At 39.7% G+C, this 16345-nt stretch overlaps 1 protein-coding gene across 3 annotated transcripts in view; it reads left to right on the top strand.

Moving 5' to 3' along the window:
• LOC110158726 (calcium/calmodulin-dependent protein kinase type II delta chain) overlaps nt 1-16345 on the top strand; it is a 177370-nt gene that overhangs the window by 140110 nt on the left and 20915 nt on the right. For 2 of the 3 annotated variants that reach the window (XM_055156699.1, XM_055156701.1), the window contains one exon: nt 4232-4272. In XM_055156699.1, coding sequence (XP_055012674.1) covers nt 4232-4272 — 41 coding nt within the window. The remainder of the gene's footprint in view (nt 1-4231; nt 4273-16345) is intronic. The other variant, XM_055156700.1, reaches the window with a different exon arrangement.

Raw genomic sequence — 16345 nt, forward strand, 5'->3', positions numbered from 1 at the left:
ACGATCAGCGGACCTGTTGCTAGGCTCTGCTCCCCCACAACCACCGCTGCATGGGTATTGCTCTTTTGTGTACGGTGGCCTTTGGAGTCCAATATTCTGTGTCTGGGCTGCCATTTAACCTCTTATTGACCGCGCCGTGAATGACCGTCGCGCGCTAGCCTGGAAAGGGCAAGCCATTCAAATGCACTCCGCTAAAGCTAACCGCTATCGATTGTGTCTGCTAGTGATAAATGACAGCGGCTCATTCACAGTAATGTCGTTGTTTTTTTTTTAAACTACAGTACGTGTGTTTATGTGGTGTTGACGTTCTGTTTCTCTTCCTTTCCCGGTCTCGTGTGGTAACTGGTGTAAGGTAAGAGTTGTTGGCGAAAACATGCCGTCGCTAATAAATGATGAAGAAAATCTGTGGCGGCCATATTGGAACTGTACTAGGATAGTACAGTACATTATAAAATGCCAGCTTTTAGAGCGTACTTTCATTTGTAGTTCTTATAAAAATATCAGGAATCGTAATTATTGATGCTTTGCGGTGACATCATGCTGGGGGTGTTCTACGTGAATCTCTAATGGTGGAATGTTTAGCATTAGCAAGCTGTGAGAAAGTGTTTAGAAAGTTGTTTGAACTCGAGAAAAGGGAGTGTGCCTATGTTCCCTCATTTCTACGTTTTGTTTTGTTTTGGTTTTTTTCCCCAAAATTAGGCCCTATGTTCCCACATTTCCTTTATCATCAATTTGCTTTAGATTTCATTTCATTTTCTCCCAATTTGGTCGTCAATTACACCCAACCTATTATCCAGCAGTCGTAGTTTACAGATGTAATGTAGAGATTATGGTCCAAAGGGTCCTAGGTTTAAATGACTCTGAATCATCTCTTTAAATGCGGCATAAAAATAAAACTGACTTGAATTGGAGTTTCATTTTTAGAAAAATCTTAGAAATGAGGGGACACAGAGCTGTGGGAACATAGGGCTGACCCCAGGAAAAAATACAAAATGGATTTAAACTTCTCATTTTCAGGAGCCTGTGATCATCTCTCTATTCACGCTTATGTCACAAACCAACAAGATGTTTGGAAACATGTGATGGCAACTTCCGGCAAACTCTGTCTGACAAAATCTAGGAAAAATTTGAAAATGGCCCAGTTTTCTTCATCTCCATGTCATCGTAGTGTTCTGTTATGTTCGACTAATCTAGTTTTCATAATTTCCCCACTGACACAAAACTCTGAGTGCACTGGGTACATGCGATTAGAAAAGATGAGGCGCCAAATTCAAGATGATTCCAAACAGCACATACGTCTGCAGTCTTCATTTTACCGCTGATCACATTTACTTCAGTGGATTTGATCATAGGCAGTCGGCGAGTCCAGTGTCGGGAACTACACCGGAAATTGTCATCGCATGTTTCCAAACGTCTTCCTGGTTTGAAACGTAAGCGTGAATAAAGCCAATGTGAGCGTTCATGATCCTGTTTAAGTGTTTAATTTTCAACAAAATGAGTGAGAGGGACTAGTTCAGTTCTTCATGGTCAAATTGTGTTAAAATAAAACTCAGATTAAAGTTTAGTAAAGCCTCAGATAGAGCAGAGCGTAAAGTTAGCAGCTCACCCCCAGGGAATTTTGATGCCATCTGCAGCAAAGTATCCAACAAAAAAAAAATCAAGTATATAACAACAAGTATAACAAACTATATACAAATACTAATACTAGTACTAGTAATGTACTGGTACATAAATGTGTTGTTATGTTTTATTTATTCATAGATTTACATTTTAGAGTTCCAATATGGTACCAGCTCTTTGTGCCACTGCAAGTCTTCATCAGTTTACAAATTCTATACAAGATGCCTTAAAATTCTATACAAAATAATGCTTTAAAACTTCTTAATATCGTGCATGTCCAAGACCGGGATCAGATTCTGGACTCTGTTTGTATGAGCCTTTTGTCAGTAGTCCTATTTGTCAGTACAGAAGTCACATTTATTGAGAATTTATATTGGAAAGCTTAGTCTTAATTTTTAGTCCGAATGTTCATTTGTTGGTGCTACACTGACAATGGCTTCCTGCAAACAGAGAAATAATCTGAACTCATTTGGCAAAAGCGGTCATTATTGTTCCATTCAAAGTCATCAGCTCTCAAGGACCCTTCAGACTAATTGTTTTCCCACTTTAATTATTAATACTTGAGATGTTAATTGAAAAAATATTAACTCCGCAGCGCTGAAGTGTTTCTATGCAGCATCCAATCTGTTAAAAAACAAAAATTTACAATCTATTTCCTCTGAGAATTTTTCTATAAACAAACTGCACTGCAAAAAAGCGTATGGATAAGATGGTTAAATGACTTAAATTCAGAATATCAATCTGTATTTGAGTAGTTTTGTAGATAATTTTGTTACAGTAAGAAAATAAATCTGCCAAATAAGGTTAGTAAGAGCAAATTTCCTAACCTAGTAAAGGATAAATTAACTTGAAATATGAATCATTGCACAGATGATCAAATTATTCAGGTTTATTAAAGGAGCCTGGATAATTTGAAGAAAAAAAGAAATAAATAAAGGAGAGAAGGCCTCATAATGTTTAAACTTTTATTCATACAAAGTGTAGTTAAGTGAGAGACAAACAAAGCTACATAACACATTCGGATCAGTTCTGTTATTTTATTTCTCAGTCTCTTTAAAGCTTTAGTGTTGGAATCGGAACTGAGAAATATGGATCGGTTCATCCCGAGAAAATGTTCCAACATGGTTTTAACTTTAACAGGTGAGGTGCAATCCGTGTATCATTTGTTCATTAGTTTTTCAAAATAAAACCAAAATTAAGAAAATGAAAAAAAGAACTATTTTCTTCATTATTTGTCTCCAAAACCAAAATGAAAAAACAGATAACGATTCGTTTTTTCAGTTTTCGATTTTGTGTTTAAATGAATAATGGAAAAAACGGATCCTTTCCCCGTTTACATGACTTCCCTGACTGCGATGTCGGATTTTGCACCGCATACGGGCAGAGCCAGGACTAAAACAGGACTGAACCAGGTCCAGGACCAGACCGGGACTGAGACCGGGAACAGGACCAGGACCAGAACGTGACTGAGACCAGGACTGAGGCCGGGACTGAAACCGGGACTGAGACCAGGACCAAACCAGGACTAGAACGTGACTGAGACTGAGACTGAGACTGGGACTGGGACTGGGAAAACAGGACCAGGACTGAAGACCAGGCACCAGAACTGGGACTGAGATCGGGACTTGAGATCGGGACTTGAGATCGGGACTTGAGATCGGGACTTGAGATCGGGACTTGAGATCGGGACTTGAGACCGGGACTTGAGACCGGGACTTGAGACCGGGACTTGAGACCGGGACTTGAGACCGGACTTGAGACCAGGACTTGAGGACCGGGACCAGACAAGGCCGGGACCAGACCAGGACCAGAACTGACCGGGACAGAGAGGACCGAGGCCGGGACGAGGGGACGAGGCCGGGACCGAGGCCGGGACCAGAACGTGATTGAAACCGGGACCGAGACCAGGACCGAGACCAGGACTGAGGCTGGGACAGGCGAGGACCAGAATGTGATTGAGACTGGGATTGAGACCGGGACTGAGACCGGGATTGAGACCGGGACTGAGACCAGGACTGAAAATAGTTTAATCCTGTTTTAGTCCTGATTCAGTCCTGGTTCTGTCCGTATGCGGTGCAAAAGTCCAGCATTGCAGTCACGGAAGTCACATAAACGCGAAACAACCGTTATCCGTTTTTTCCATTATTCATTTAAACAAAATCGAAAACTGAAAAAACAAATCATTTTGGTTTTGGAAACAAATAATGAAGAAAACAGTTGGTTTTTCGTTTTCTTCTTATTTTTGGTTTTATATTGAAAAACGAATGAACGAATGATACACGGATTAGGTGCCAACTCCAGAAAGTTCCCATACTGTACCTTTTACTAAATACATCTAGTCAAACTAATGAACCTAAAATCAAAATCCTGATTTCAAGTCATTTTAACCCAAACTAATTCCTTCATATTTTGCGGTGTAGTCGCTCTAATTGCATGTTCCAAACGACTGATTCACTAAGTTGAATTTCATCCTTGACTTGATTTGCATTTTTCCAATCGGAGCCGACTCAGCGAATCCGCAAGCGACCGTCTAGCCTTGAACACTCTTTGTAAATCCTCTGTTTTCACTCAAATATTTATTCCTCTTGTTTTGTCTCCTCTCTCCTTGCAGCAGCCAAGAGCCTCATCAACAAAAAGCCCGATAGTGTCAAAGTAAGTTCACACGCACACACACAGATATATATATACACACACGCACGAACAAACAGACGGGAAAAGTTGCTTGGATCCAGTTCTTTGTGAGATCTGCGGTCATAATTATGCATTGTCGCGCTGTGAAGGAGCTAATAAGTGCTGATTATGAGGTTTGATTGGCGGGTGGTTGATAGGCTTCATCAGTCAGGCTAAAATTAAAATCCCCTCTGTGAATAATATGTCGGTGAGCCTTCGTAAGATAAGATTTAATGGTAAAATATGTATTAAAAGTCTCATATTATGCAAAATTGACTCCTGTGAGCTTTTACGGTTCGTGTACCATTTGTTCTTTGGAATTTCAATTAAGATGAAACCATAATAAAATGGGAAAACAGTTTATTTCTTTGTTCCGTTCTAGTGTCAAACAAAAAAACAGACTCAACCTCTGTTTCCAATATTGAATTTAAAGTTTATTTCACATAACACCAATCAAAAAACAGTCTCCGTGCCTATTTTAATTTTGATATTTAATTCTCTTTGGTTTATATGCCCAGGGAAGTTCTGCTGCTCGAAGGACTTACCTGAAACATTTTGTAGACAAACACGTCCTCTTCTTTTATAACAAACGTGTTTTCTTTCGCGTCTTAGAAAGTCATTGTTGAACTCCATGACGAGAAACGGGAAGCAGCGATAAACTCTACTTTGTTCAGTTGACAGTGACTTCACACATGACCAGAGAGAAATCAAAATTAAATTAAAATACCGTATTTTTTGGACTACAAGTCACTCCGGAGTATAAGTCGCACCAGCCAAAAAAAGTGTAATGAAGAAGAAAAAAACATATATTTTTGGAGAAATGTATTTTATAAAATCAGAGACCAGGAACCGACATTTCATCTTGAAAGTCAAGTTCTTGTAATAACAATAGAACAGAGAACAACAGACTTTCTCGCTCACTCCAAACTTTCTTTCTGCTGCTCGATGACCGTTTTTGGCTGAATATTTCACTATTTGTAGCAAGACAGCAGCTTTTTCTGCAGAAGACATGCGCAGTAGAGCCAAGTGCCAGTGGTACAGGAGTAACAGGAGCAGCAGATACTGACACACAAGACTAAAGCTTCTCGAGGCTGTCAGTGTGAAAATTTGAATATATAAGTCGCAGGAAACACCCAAACTATGAAAAAAAGTGCGACTTATAGTCCGAAAAATGCACCAAGACTGTTTTTTGATAGATGATACTTGAAATAAACTTTAAATATTGGAAATAGAAGTTGAAATTTTTGGTTTGACACTCAGGCTACATTTATATGATGGCGGTCTAAAGAGAAGACGCAAAAGTGACGCTGCGTCTTCACTTTTTATTCTGCATTTAGACGAGCATTCTCGGGAGGAAATCTGTGTGCATACGGTGACGCAAAAGTGTGTGGAATTCAATTGTGTATGCATGCCAGGCGGCTCTGTGGTGACGCTAGCACCAGAGTTTTGCATCTTGGGTAGTGTAGATGCAAACGTTACGACGGAGCGTATTCAACTTTCAGATTTCTGCATTTTTAAGCCCCAAAAACGCCATCACCGTCTAAACGAAAGGCATTTCCGATAAAATATTTTGTCGTTTTCAAGTAAACAGGCCCTAAAACGGAATAATGAAATAGCAATCTGTTTTCTCATTTTACTGTTTTTCGTTCTTAAGTGAAATTCAAAAGGACAAATGGTGCACTGATCTTTTAGTCAAGTTATAAAGCTGTTTCCTCCTCAAAAACAAACCTGGAGTTGTTTTGTTTCAGGCACACATTTTTGAGTAACTCTGCATTATTAATCTGTCTACAGCGCCAAAGATCCAAATGCTCTGACCCTTGTGATGTCATGAAGCGGCAGTTTTCCTTTCACATTTCATTTAGTTGCGATTTCTCATTCCTGGTCTGAAATGATCCAAATCATTCTAGTGCAGTACTTTCTCTCTTACCACATGAGGAAACAGCATTATAACATGTATCAGAAATAGCGTAACCTGGGCTCTTTAAGTGTTCTATTTTGAACTCAGGTGTTTTGTACAATTCCATAGTTGTTGTTGTTGAGAGAACAGAAGATGAAGATGGAAGGTAGATCTAAAATTATGAAGGTCAGAGAAGCAATATGAAGCTGGAAAAATGGGTTTTTATGCGTTGCTATGGACAACCAGAGGTAAAGTGTCAAATGCACGTTGTTCAATTTGAAGTGCAACTCATGGGCTTTAGCTTTTTGTTTATAGCTGACATTTTCAGGACTCGAAAGATGTAATTATTTTGTTTATGTTTATGGGAACAGTCCTAATTTTTCATCACATTTTGCCGTATTTGATCTCTTCCTCACCGTCTCTCATTACGTGTATCATTCGTTCATTAGTTTTTCAAAATAAAACCAAAAATAAGAAAACGATAAAACAACTATTTTCTTCATTATTTGTCTCCAAAACCAAAATGAAAAAACAGATAACAATTAGTTTTTTCAGTTTTTGATTTTATGTTTAAATGAATAATGGAAAAAACAGATAACAGCCGTTTCTCGTTTTTGTGACTTAAACTGCAAACCAGGACTGAACCAGGACTAAAACAGGACTGAACAGGTCTAAACCAGCTCTAAACCAAAATTGAACCAGGACTAAACCCGGTCTGAGTCCCGGTCTGAGTCCCGGTCTGAGTCCCGGTCTGAGTCCCGGTCTGAGTCCCGGTCTGAGTCCCGGTCTGAGTCCCGGTCTGAGTCCCGGTCTGAGTCCCGGTCTGAGTCCCGGTCTGAGTCCCGGTCTGGTCCCAGTTTCCTAATCACCCGACAGTGTACGCGGGCGCATCTCTGAGCCAGTCCCGACACTCCTGGTTCAGTCCTGGTTCAGTCCTGGTTTAGGCCTGGTTTAGTCCTGGTTCAGTTCTGGTTTAGTCCTGGTTTAGGACTGAAATTGGGACCGGGACTGAGATGGGGACTGAGACTAGGACTGAGACTGGTTTAGACCTAGTTTAGAGCTGGTTTAGTCCTGGTTTAGTTCTGGTTCAGTTCTGGTTCAGTTCTGGTTCAGTTCTGGTTCAGTTCTGGTTCAGTCCTGGTTCAGTCCTGGTTCAGTTCTGGTTCAATTCTGGTTCAGTCCTGGTTCAGTCCTGGTTTAGGACTGAAACTGGGACCAGGACCGACACTGGTTCAGTCCTGGTTCAGTTCTGGTTCAGTTCTGGTTCAGTTCTGGTTCAGTTCTGGTTCAGTCCTGGTTCAGTCCTGGTTTAGGACTGAAACTGGGACCAGGACCGACACTGGTTTAGTCCTGGTTCAGTCCGGCATTGCAGTTTAAGTCACATAAACAGGCCGTTACTCGTTTTTTCCACTTTTCATTTAAACACAAAATCGAAAACTGAAAAAACAAATCATTATCTGTTTTTTCCATTTCGGAGCCAAATAATGAAGAAAATAGTTGTTTTTTACTTTTCTTATTTTTGGTTTTATTTTGAAAAACAAACGAACGAATGACACACGGATTTCTGTCCTATATGTTTTTCTGTCACATTTGTTTTTGTTCTGAAGTGGAGCATGAGGCCAGCCCAGGTCGATGTTTCCTCCTGGCTGCTCGCACACACATGTACGGGCTCTGAATGAGGAGAGGTGCATTGTGGGAAACAGCTTTGGGTCATGCAGAGCTCCACAGGCCTACAGTCGTACAAACATGAGAAGAGAGGAGAGAGTGTAGGACCATGTGTTAGAGCAAAAGAAACTATTGGTATCCACTCTGACTGAACTCAAGTGTAGTTACAGAACATATTGATCCAGGGAGTAATTTTTGGTGTCTATTTTTACTTATTTTGTTCCATCTGAAGGTTAAACTTTTAAACTTTGTGCTTTATTAACCTCACAAGAGTTTTAGCCATGTTAAATTGTTACTTTATTGAAAACAGACCTGGAGTTATGTTTTGTTTCTTTCACATTTTCAAGTTTTGTGAAGTAAAAAACAAACAAATACAACCATTTCAAAACCTGGGGCACTGTTCTACTGCAATAAGGATGTGGAACGGTGGATCATGTCTCTTTTTGTTTATAATCCAGCCATTTTGTCCAGCGTTTAAAGAAGAAATGTCCTTTGAGTCGTAGAAAAAAAAGTTAGTTGTTTCATTCACACATGTTTGAGTAATCCTGCGTTATTAGTCTGTCTACATCTCCAAAGCTCAAAATGTTCTGTTCCACCTTCTGATCTCATGAAGCGTTAGTTTTCAAGTTAAAAGCTTTTTTTTTTTTAACCTTTAGTTCAATAGAGATTGGCAATTCTGGGGCTGAAATTGTCCAAATGATTCTAGTAAAGGTGTAGGGAGTTTAAAGAACCATTAAACACCCTCCTGAAGTTTTACTCTGCCCAAGCAAATCTGAATAATCCTCCAAAGTGGGCGGTGTCTGGCAGGTTTAGTGGAGCAGGTGTGGGGCGGTGCCTGGCCGGTTTGGGGGAGCAGGTGTGGGGCGGGGTCTGGAGAGATGATTGACAGCCCTGACGACCACAGCAATCCAACACGGCGCGGACCGGTGCGCTCCGGACTTTGAAACAAAACGGACATTTGTGCACGTATCATGCAGTTTTCTCCAGACACGGTGGGAGATTGCGCTGACGGGTGGTGCCGGGTGGGGGCGGGGCTGAGAGGGGCTCCTCACGTATCGCCCGTAGACGCCAGTGGCTGTGTTCATCATGTAATAGCGTGACTGATTGGCGGGTGTTACTCCAACCCGAAAATTCAAAAGTACTGGCCATAGTTGATCCTAAAGAGGCCGTTACAGGCTAGTCAGGCTGGTGCCACCTAGTGCCTCTGCTCAATTTCATTTCTCTCCAGCGACTAGGTCAGGAATCAAAATACGCTAGACAGTTTGCAAGAACCCCAGAAGTGCGAGTCCGGGCACCAGCCAATCAGAGAAGAGCCATATATTATGTGTTGGCAACGATTCCCAAGATTAGGGATTTAAAGCCGGAACAAAGAGAATGTTTGGTGAATTTTATCAAGGGGAAAGACGTTATTGCTCTTCTTCCTTTGGGATTTGGGAAAAGCTTAATGTACCAGTTTGGGGCGCATTACATACGTCATGACCAAATAGCAGGGATTGATTAATAAAAAAAAGTACCTGCCTACTGTTGAGCCAACGAATCCTAATGCTGCGAGGTCAAATGAAGTGATGAACCAGGCTAGGGGTCTGTATAATTCTGTGGAAGATTCACTGTTTTTGAATGACATCTCCAAACGTATATGCCAACAAAGAAGACATTGAACTTTGTGCCTGTTTATGTTTCATACGATTAGGTCCAGGAATCCAGAGATAAACCATGCCAACAAATCTGCAGTCTGACAGTTAAAAGACAGATTTTACTGGAGAATTTTTCAGAAGAAGTTGTTAAATCAGAGAATATGTAAAATAGCAGCGATCGGTTAAATGAAAAAAGTACCCGCCTACCGTCGAGCGAACACATCTTAACACTGTGAGGTCAGACGGTTTCTACGAAGTGACAGTACTAGTAACAGACACGACTTTGACCCAAAAAATGTTGAACTAATACGCACTAAAATGCCAAAATAAGGCCAGGGATAGAGATACACTTTTATTTTAGACCCATTTACACAAGTAATCGGTGTGGTGTTTGAGTGTCCCTTTTCAAAACACAGTGGAGTACTTCTTGTATTACCACATGACATCACAAGGTGGAACCGAGTGTTTTCAGTTTGAGAGAAGAAGTCAGCCTAAATATGCAAGATTTGTGTGTTAAACATGTGTATAATGAAACAAAAACGCAACTCCAGGTCTGTTTGTGATGAAGAAACAACATTATAACACCAATCAGAAAATAGTGTAATATGGACCCTTTAGCTTTTCATACTTGCTCTGATATTTTTGCCACTGACACCATGGATTTTTGTTGTTTGTTTGTTTTGTTTGGCTCCCTAGATTCATATGTGACCTGTCATGTTTTGTACTATAGTAAATAATAGCATCTCTGGTGAAAACATGACATACGTGACTTCTTGCTCCACTCGCCCACGATAAACTTATTTTAGGTTGGTTATTTCAAAATGTGTGAACTTGTGGAACATGTGTCTACAGAGATACAACTAAATCAAATGTCTGGGCGCCAAGCTGTAGCGTGTTTTTCACCGTAACTGATTTGAAGACGCTTGTTGATGGCATCACTCAATATGCAAAAACATCAGGAAGTGGAAGTGATAGAGCGGTGTGCATTGTGGGAGAAGAAGCTGGAGTGCTCAGTCTAATCCATCAGTGCCGTGTGCAGGAATTGGGTGATTTGTTTTATTCCAGACTAGTTCACATGTTTATGTATGGAAGATATTTTGCTCCATTAGATTTTGAATTTTAAATACAGCCGAATTTCTCACTTTGAATTTTTTTTTTTATTCTTCTATCTTAATTTGAGTTGCTGAAATTTTAAGTATAGTTTTTCAATATGTTTCAAAGTCAGAATAAAAATGTCAGCTGTTAAATATTCAGCACATACATTTTCAAGCTCTCAAATTCAACAGTGTAAAATTCAGAGTGTAAAATTTCACAACAAAGATCCAAGATGCCCAGGCAGAAATAATCGATCCTGTGTGAGTGAGGAGGACGGAGGCTGTTTCCTATTGGCCGTTTTCATCTGTGGGCGGGGTTTAAACTTAAGAATCATGGATCTATAATAAAAACTGGATAAAACATTCCACGTTGTTCCGGCTCGAGACCGACTAGTGGCCGCTCCAGGTACTGCAGCTCCCGGGAGTTTGGGCACAGAAAGAATTCTCCCACAAAAGCTCAAAGCATTTTTTGGAAACTCAAACTGCCCATGTTCGGCTGACAGGGCATCCACAACTTTCACAAAGGCTGGATTTTGTAGGGATCCTTTTCTATTTTCACAACATAAACTTTTTTAAATCCTCAAAGTGCCTAAACGTTAGCTTTGTAAGACTTAAGCCTCGCCCTGCTCTGATCTCACGTTACCTCCGCTCTAGCAGTTCTCGCTCTGATTGGTCCAACACATGGGTGGGAGGAGATCGTCCGGATTGAGGAAGTAAATGCGGAATATAAAATTATTTTTGGGCCCATGCACCAATGAGCACAGACTATTGAAAACAATACGACACCATGTTGGGTTCACCTTCAGATTTGATCATAGGTATATGTTAAGAAATAAAAGACGAGGTTTTGATGAGGTTAATTCTGACCAATCAGATCGCTTCACTGCACCATTTTCTGCTTGTTACTAAGTTAGATCGGAGTATTTTGGGTCGATTGCTTTTGCCTTTGCATCTTGGATCTTTGCTGCAAATTTTTTCACAGCGAATTTTGACTGTTGAATTTGAGGACTTGAAAATATTTGTGCTAAACATTTAAAAGGTTTTTTTTTTTTTATTGAATTAAATAATAAACACTTTGAAAATGTCCACATACAATTTGATTTACTGGCGTCCAGAATAAAATAATTCAGGCATGTTTTTTCAGAATTAAACAATTCAAAGTGTCATTTAAAATTCAAAATCTGATGACACAACTCATCTTCCATAATAATTCTAACTTGAGAATGTTTTAATATGTTATTGGTGAAATAATTGTGTTAAAATAGAAAAAAAAATCATACAAATCGACAAAGAGGTGTTACAAAATTCATATGGGATTAAAGAGTAACATCTTGAAATACTCAAATAACACAGGTGTAATTAAAGGTGTATTGTGTAACTTTTTTTTGCTTGTCTCCATTGATTTTTTTTTTTTTATTAACTTAACCAGGCCAAGTTACAGGTCAGATCTGTGGAGAGGCAACCTCGCTCACAGTCAGAATGTACCTGTAGTTGAATAAATGTAAGGTAAAGTTAATGTTCTACTGTGGAACATTCCCGGCAAAGCAAAAACGAGTCCAGTTGGGGACCCTCCACCAGAAAAGTTACATAGTGCACCTTTAATATAAAAAAGAAAAAAAATAAACACTACACAAATCAGTTCTGAGTCAAGCTTATGTGACTAATTTAAATGTATTTTCCTTTTTTATTTACTTTGCTACACTTTCAGACGCTGTTTTCTGATTTTCACCTGATTTTTTTTTTTTTTTTTGGGATCGGGTGCTTTTTTCCTAATGTCTCTCCTCCCACAGCATCAGCAGCCGCCCAAGTCTTATCCTACCTGTCTCTGTTTGTCCACTGTCTCATGTCCAACTCTGTCCCTCCAGATCAACAACAAGACCAATGTAGTGTGCGCGCCCAAAGAGCCTGCTCCTGCGCTGGTACACGGCCTGCCTGCCCGCCTCTCTGTCCGTCCGTCTGTGCATGCATGGATCGTGGATGTGGATGTGTTCTGTTCATTGGATGTCTGTCTGTGGTGTTTGCGATGATGAGTAAATACTTGGATAGTGGTGTTGAGCTGCTGGCGTCGCTGCACAGGGGCTTACAAGCTTCTGCCGCATTCTATTGTGCTCGGGACTTGGGGAAAACCGACCTCCACCTCGCCAATCACAAACTTTGACTAGTTCGGTGCGGACTGAGTCGGTTGGATTTACGTCACAGCAAAAATGGCAGCGAACACGGAGAATTGTCTTTTCGTCATTTTGATATGTCAAGTTGTGCATGTGTAGAGAAAAACCCAATTTATGGTTGTGCGTCAAATCGTCTGCATTGCGACACAGAGAGTCTGAGTCGCCTTGAACACCCTCCACAGAGCGTTTGCGTCAACTAGGGATGGGCATTCGATGAAATTTTCTTAATCGAGAGAATTAACGATCGATTATCGATTAATCATTAATGTTTTTATATTAAAATGATCATCATTATTATTACTATCTGCACTACTAATCTGCATAAATAAATTCAACTTTACGACAAATAAACCGTAACGACTCTAGAGCCACATCAGCCCGTTTATTATAATGTGTTTAATTCAGTTTTGGCGCAACTCTCACAGAAACTAAACTTAAAACCGCATCGCTAATTTGCATAAACTAAGCGAAGATAAAAACTACAGCTCTTGTGTTGCTGATGCGGTCAATTTCTGTCGGATTAAAAGACATGACTCAGGTGAATACAGGTTAGTGTGACCAGATTTGCATTTGTCAAAACCAGGACACCGTACGGGGGGAGGGAGGTGGGACTCGTCATCGACATTGCGCGACTCTCACCTGACAAAACTTTTTCCCACTGGACACCGAAACATATGTGCTGCTTTATACACTGTGCACATGGACTCACACTTGTCCCGAACGCAACGGAAAGTGTGGAATTTCTTGTACAAATCATCGTTAAATACACATATGCACTTCGGTACGTTACAGGCGGACTGACTGTTTGTGTTTGCTCGCTCCTTCAGAGTGCAGAGAGACACATGTACGGACCCCTGTTTGGTCACTCTACGCTACGCACAGCAACCTACATTCGGTTTGTCGATTAAAATTTACGTAATCAATGAAATTCTTAATGATCAATTATCGATTAATCGACTAATCATGCCCATCCCTAGCGTCAACCGATGTGCACCTCCGAAATTTTCTAACTACGCATCAAACCAACGCAGACACTAAGGGCTGTGATTGGTCCTGTCTACATCCTCTTTACATACATTTTCGTTACTCTGCTTCACCGCTTCATTTTCTATACACGAATGTTGTTTTGAAATCCTACGCGACTAGACCTCGATGGAGATCCATAAATCGAAAACAATAGCAACAAGGCAACAGCGGCAATGTGTTTTCAGTCGACGAAGAACTACTAAACGCCCCAAAGTGTCTTTTAAAAACTTTGAAGTGACTTTAGACTTTCTTTCACATCATTTAATAGTAGACAGAAGTTTTTTTCTGAGCACGTAATAGTCAAACTGCCATAATTGAGTCGCCGACAGCTAAAGTTAGTGAACAGACTCTAAGACGTTAACTACCTCAGGGTCCAGTCAGAGAGGGTTGAGTTCTTGGAGATTTGGATGTCGCCCTAGTGAGTTATACGTAGTCTGTCCCAAATGTCCTTCTACGTGCTGTATATGGTGTTCATAAGCAAACAAAATAAACTTTCAACTTTCTCGTGCATCCATATTTTCCCCGAATGTTGCAGTGGAACGTGTCGAGAGAACTAACTCAATTTATCCACTACTGAGCTTCAATAGAATGCGGCATACGTCCTCCTCTGTTGTTGATGGTGGGAATGGCCAAAAAGGTCATTGCATGTTCTGAATGTTTATAGGTGATGCAGTTTTGTTTAAGGCGGTACACACTAGAGCTCAGGAAAGAGTGTTAAAATATGTCTGTTAGGAAGGAAACAAAACAACCTGATAAACTTCTGGGGCACTACTAGTAAATATATTCATTTTGTAAATAGTAAATATACTAGTTTTGTACTTTTAAATGAATGCTAACTAAAAACAAAAGAAGAAAAAACAATAAAATGGGTAAACAGTTTGTTGTTTCATTATTCTGTTTTAGTGTCAAACAAAAAAACAGAGTTTGACCTCTATTTCCAATGTTAAATTAAAGTTTAAGTCTCGGTGCCTATTTAAATTTTGATATTTTATTCTCTCTGGTTTATTTGCCCTGGAAGTTCTGCTGCAGTGTCAACCGTGGATCTATAATAAAAACTATTTTTATTATAGTTCTGTGGTGTCAACTGAACAAAGTTTATCGCTGCTTGCTCTTTCTCATCGTGGAGTTTACTTTCTAAGACGTGAAAGTAAACACAAAATTGCAATGATTTTTCAAGCAAGTCCTTCAAGCAGCAGAACTTCCGAGGCAAAAAAAAAAACAAAACTGAGAAAATAAAATATCAAGATTAAATTAAATTAGGCACGATGACTATTTTCTGATTGCTGTTACTTGAAATAAAGTTTAAATTAAATTATGGAAACAGGATGAAATTTGGTTCTTTGTTTGACAATAAAACGGAATAATGAAATAACAAACTGTTTTCCCATTTTATTGTTTTTTCATTTGTAATTGAAATCCAAAAGAAGGAATAGTACACATAACCAAGGATGTCCCAGTTTTTTATTTTGAAAATCTGGTTACATAGACTAACCTGAAGTTCTGTCGATGTTTTAATGACGACAGAATCCCGAGCTTTATACAAACAAAATGTAAAAAAAGATCATATTGGCTAACCTGTGGCTTGATGTTGTGTGATTAAAAACGTGTCGTACAAAGTTATTTTTAATGCGTCGTGTAAACGGCAGCTCGTGTTGGTACCAGTGACATTATTGCAGAGTGGTTAGCGGCTCCGCAGAGGAGTGAGCGCTCTACCCTGAGGCCTCTTCTTAATGTTTATGACTGTGTTGTGATGATTTTGTGTGGTGTTTGCATGTTCTACCTGTGTCTGGAATGGTTTTCTCTGGTGATCCAAATCCCCGCTGTTTCCTAATACGTGCTAAAATTACCAAATCCGAAATCGAAACAGTTATTGTCACTTCCGTTCACTTATGAGCATTTGTTTTTAAGTAGTGTTTGGTCCATTATCTCTCACTAAATGTCTGTTTGAAGAAGAAGTCATCATGTCATTGCCCAATATGAGTCACTTGCCCAATTTGCGTCAAACCATCGTCGCTGTGAGCTTGACTATATTTTCATTAACTTCGCCAAAAACTGTTGAAAATATCAGCTGAAATCTTAGTTCGTCATCCATTAAAGTTAAATCGAGTTCACAAAGAAAGTTTCACAGTGTTTTATTATAAGAAAAACTCTTGTAAAATACTCACAAAACAATTAAAATATTAAACTCAAATCAGTTTATCTTGATGTTTTTTCTGCGCTGGTTTGTTTGTTCAGACTTTTTAGACGTTAAATGTGTTTACAGAAACTCTGGACTCATATTGGGCTCATCTTTATCTTCACATATTTGTCTGTGTAGGTGTTGTTGTAGTAAATGACAAGCGTTGGAAATGCACATATCGAATTGTGACGCAAATTCAGCTCTGACTCCAATTGCGGAATCACCAAAAATCCCAGGAATTATTGACCTTTTTCACACCGGCCGGAAGTGCCTCGATGTAGGGTAAACGTCACTCCAAGCTTTTCTATGCCAAAATATCTGTAGAAATGTCTCGCGGATTTTCCTCCAGCTTCATAAATCTGTCCCATCACCAAATCTTTGTCCAAGAAAGT

The sequence above is a fragment of the Boleophthalmus pectinirostris genome, unplaced genomic scaffold, assembly GCF_026225935.1.
Source record: "Boleophthalmus pectinirostris isolate CB_2022bp ecotype Guang Dong unplaced genomic scaffold, ASM2622593v1 HiC_scaffold_20, whole genome shotgun sequence".
Lineage (NCBI taxonomy): Eukaryota > Metazoa > Chordata > Actinopteri > Gobiiformes > Gobiidae > Boleophthalmus > Boleophthalmus pectinirostris.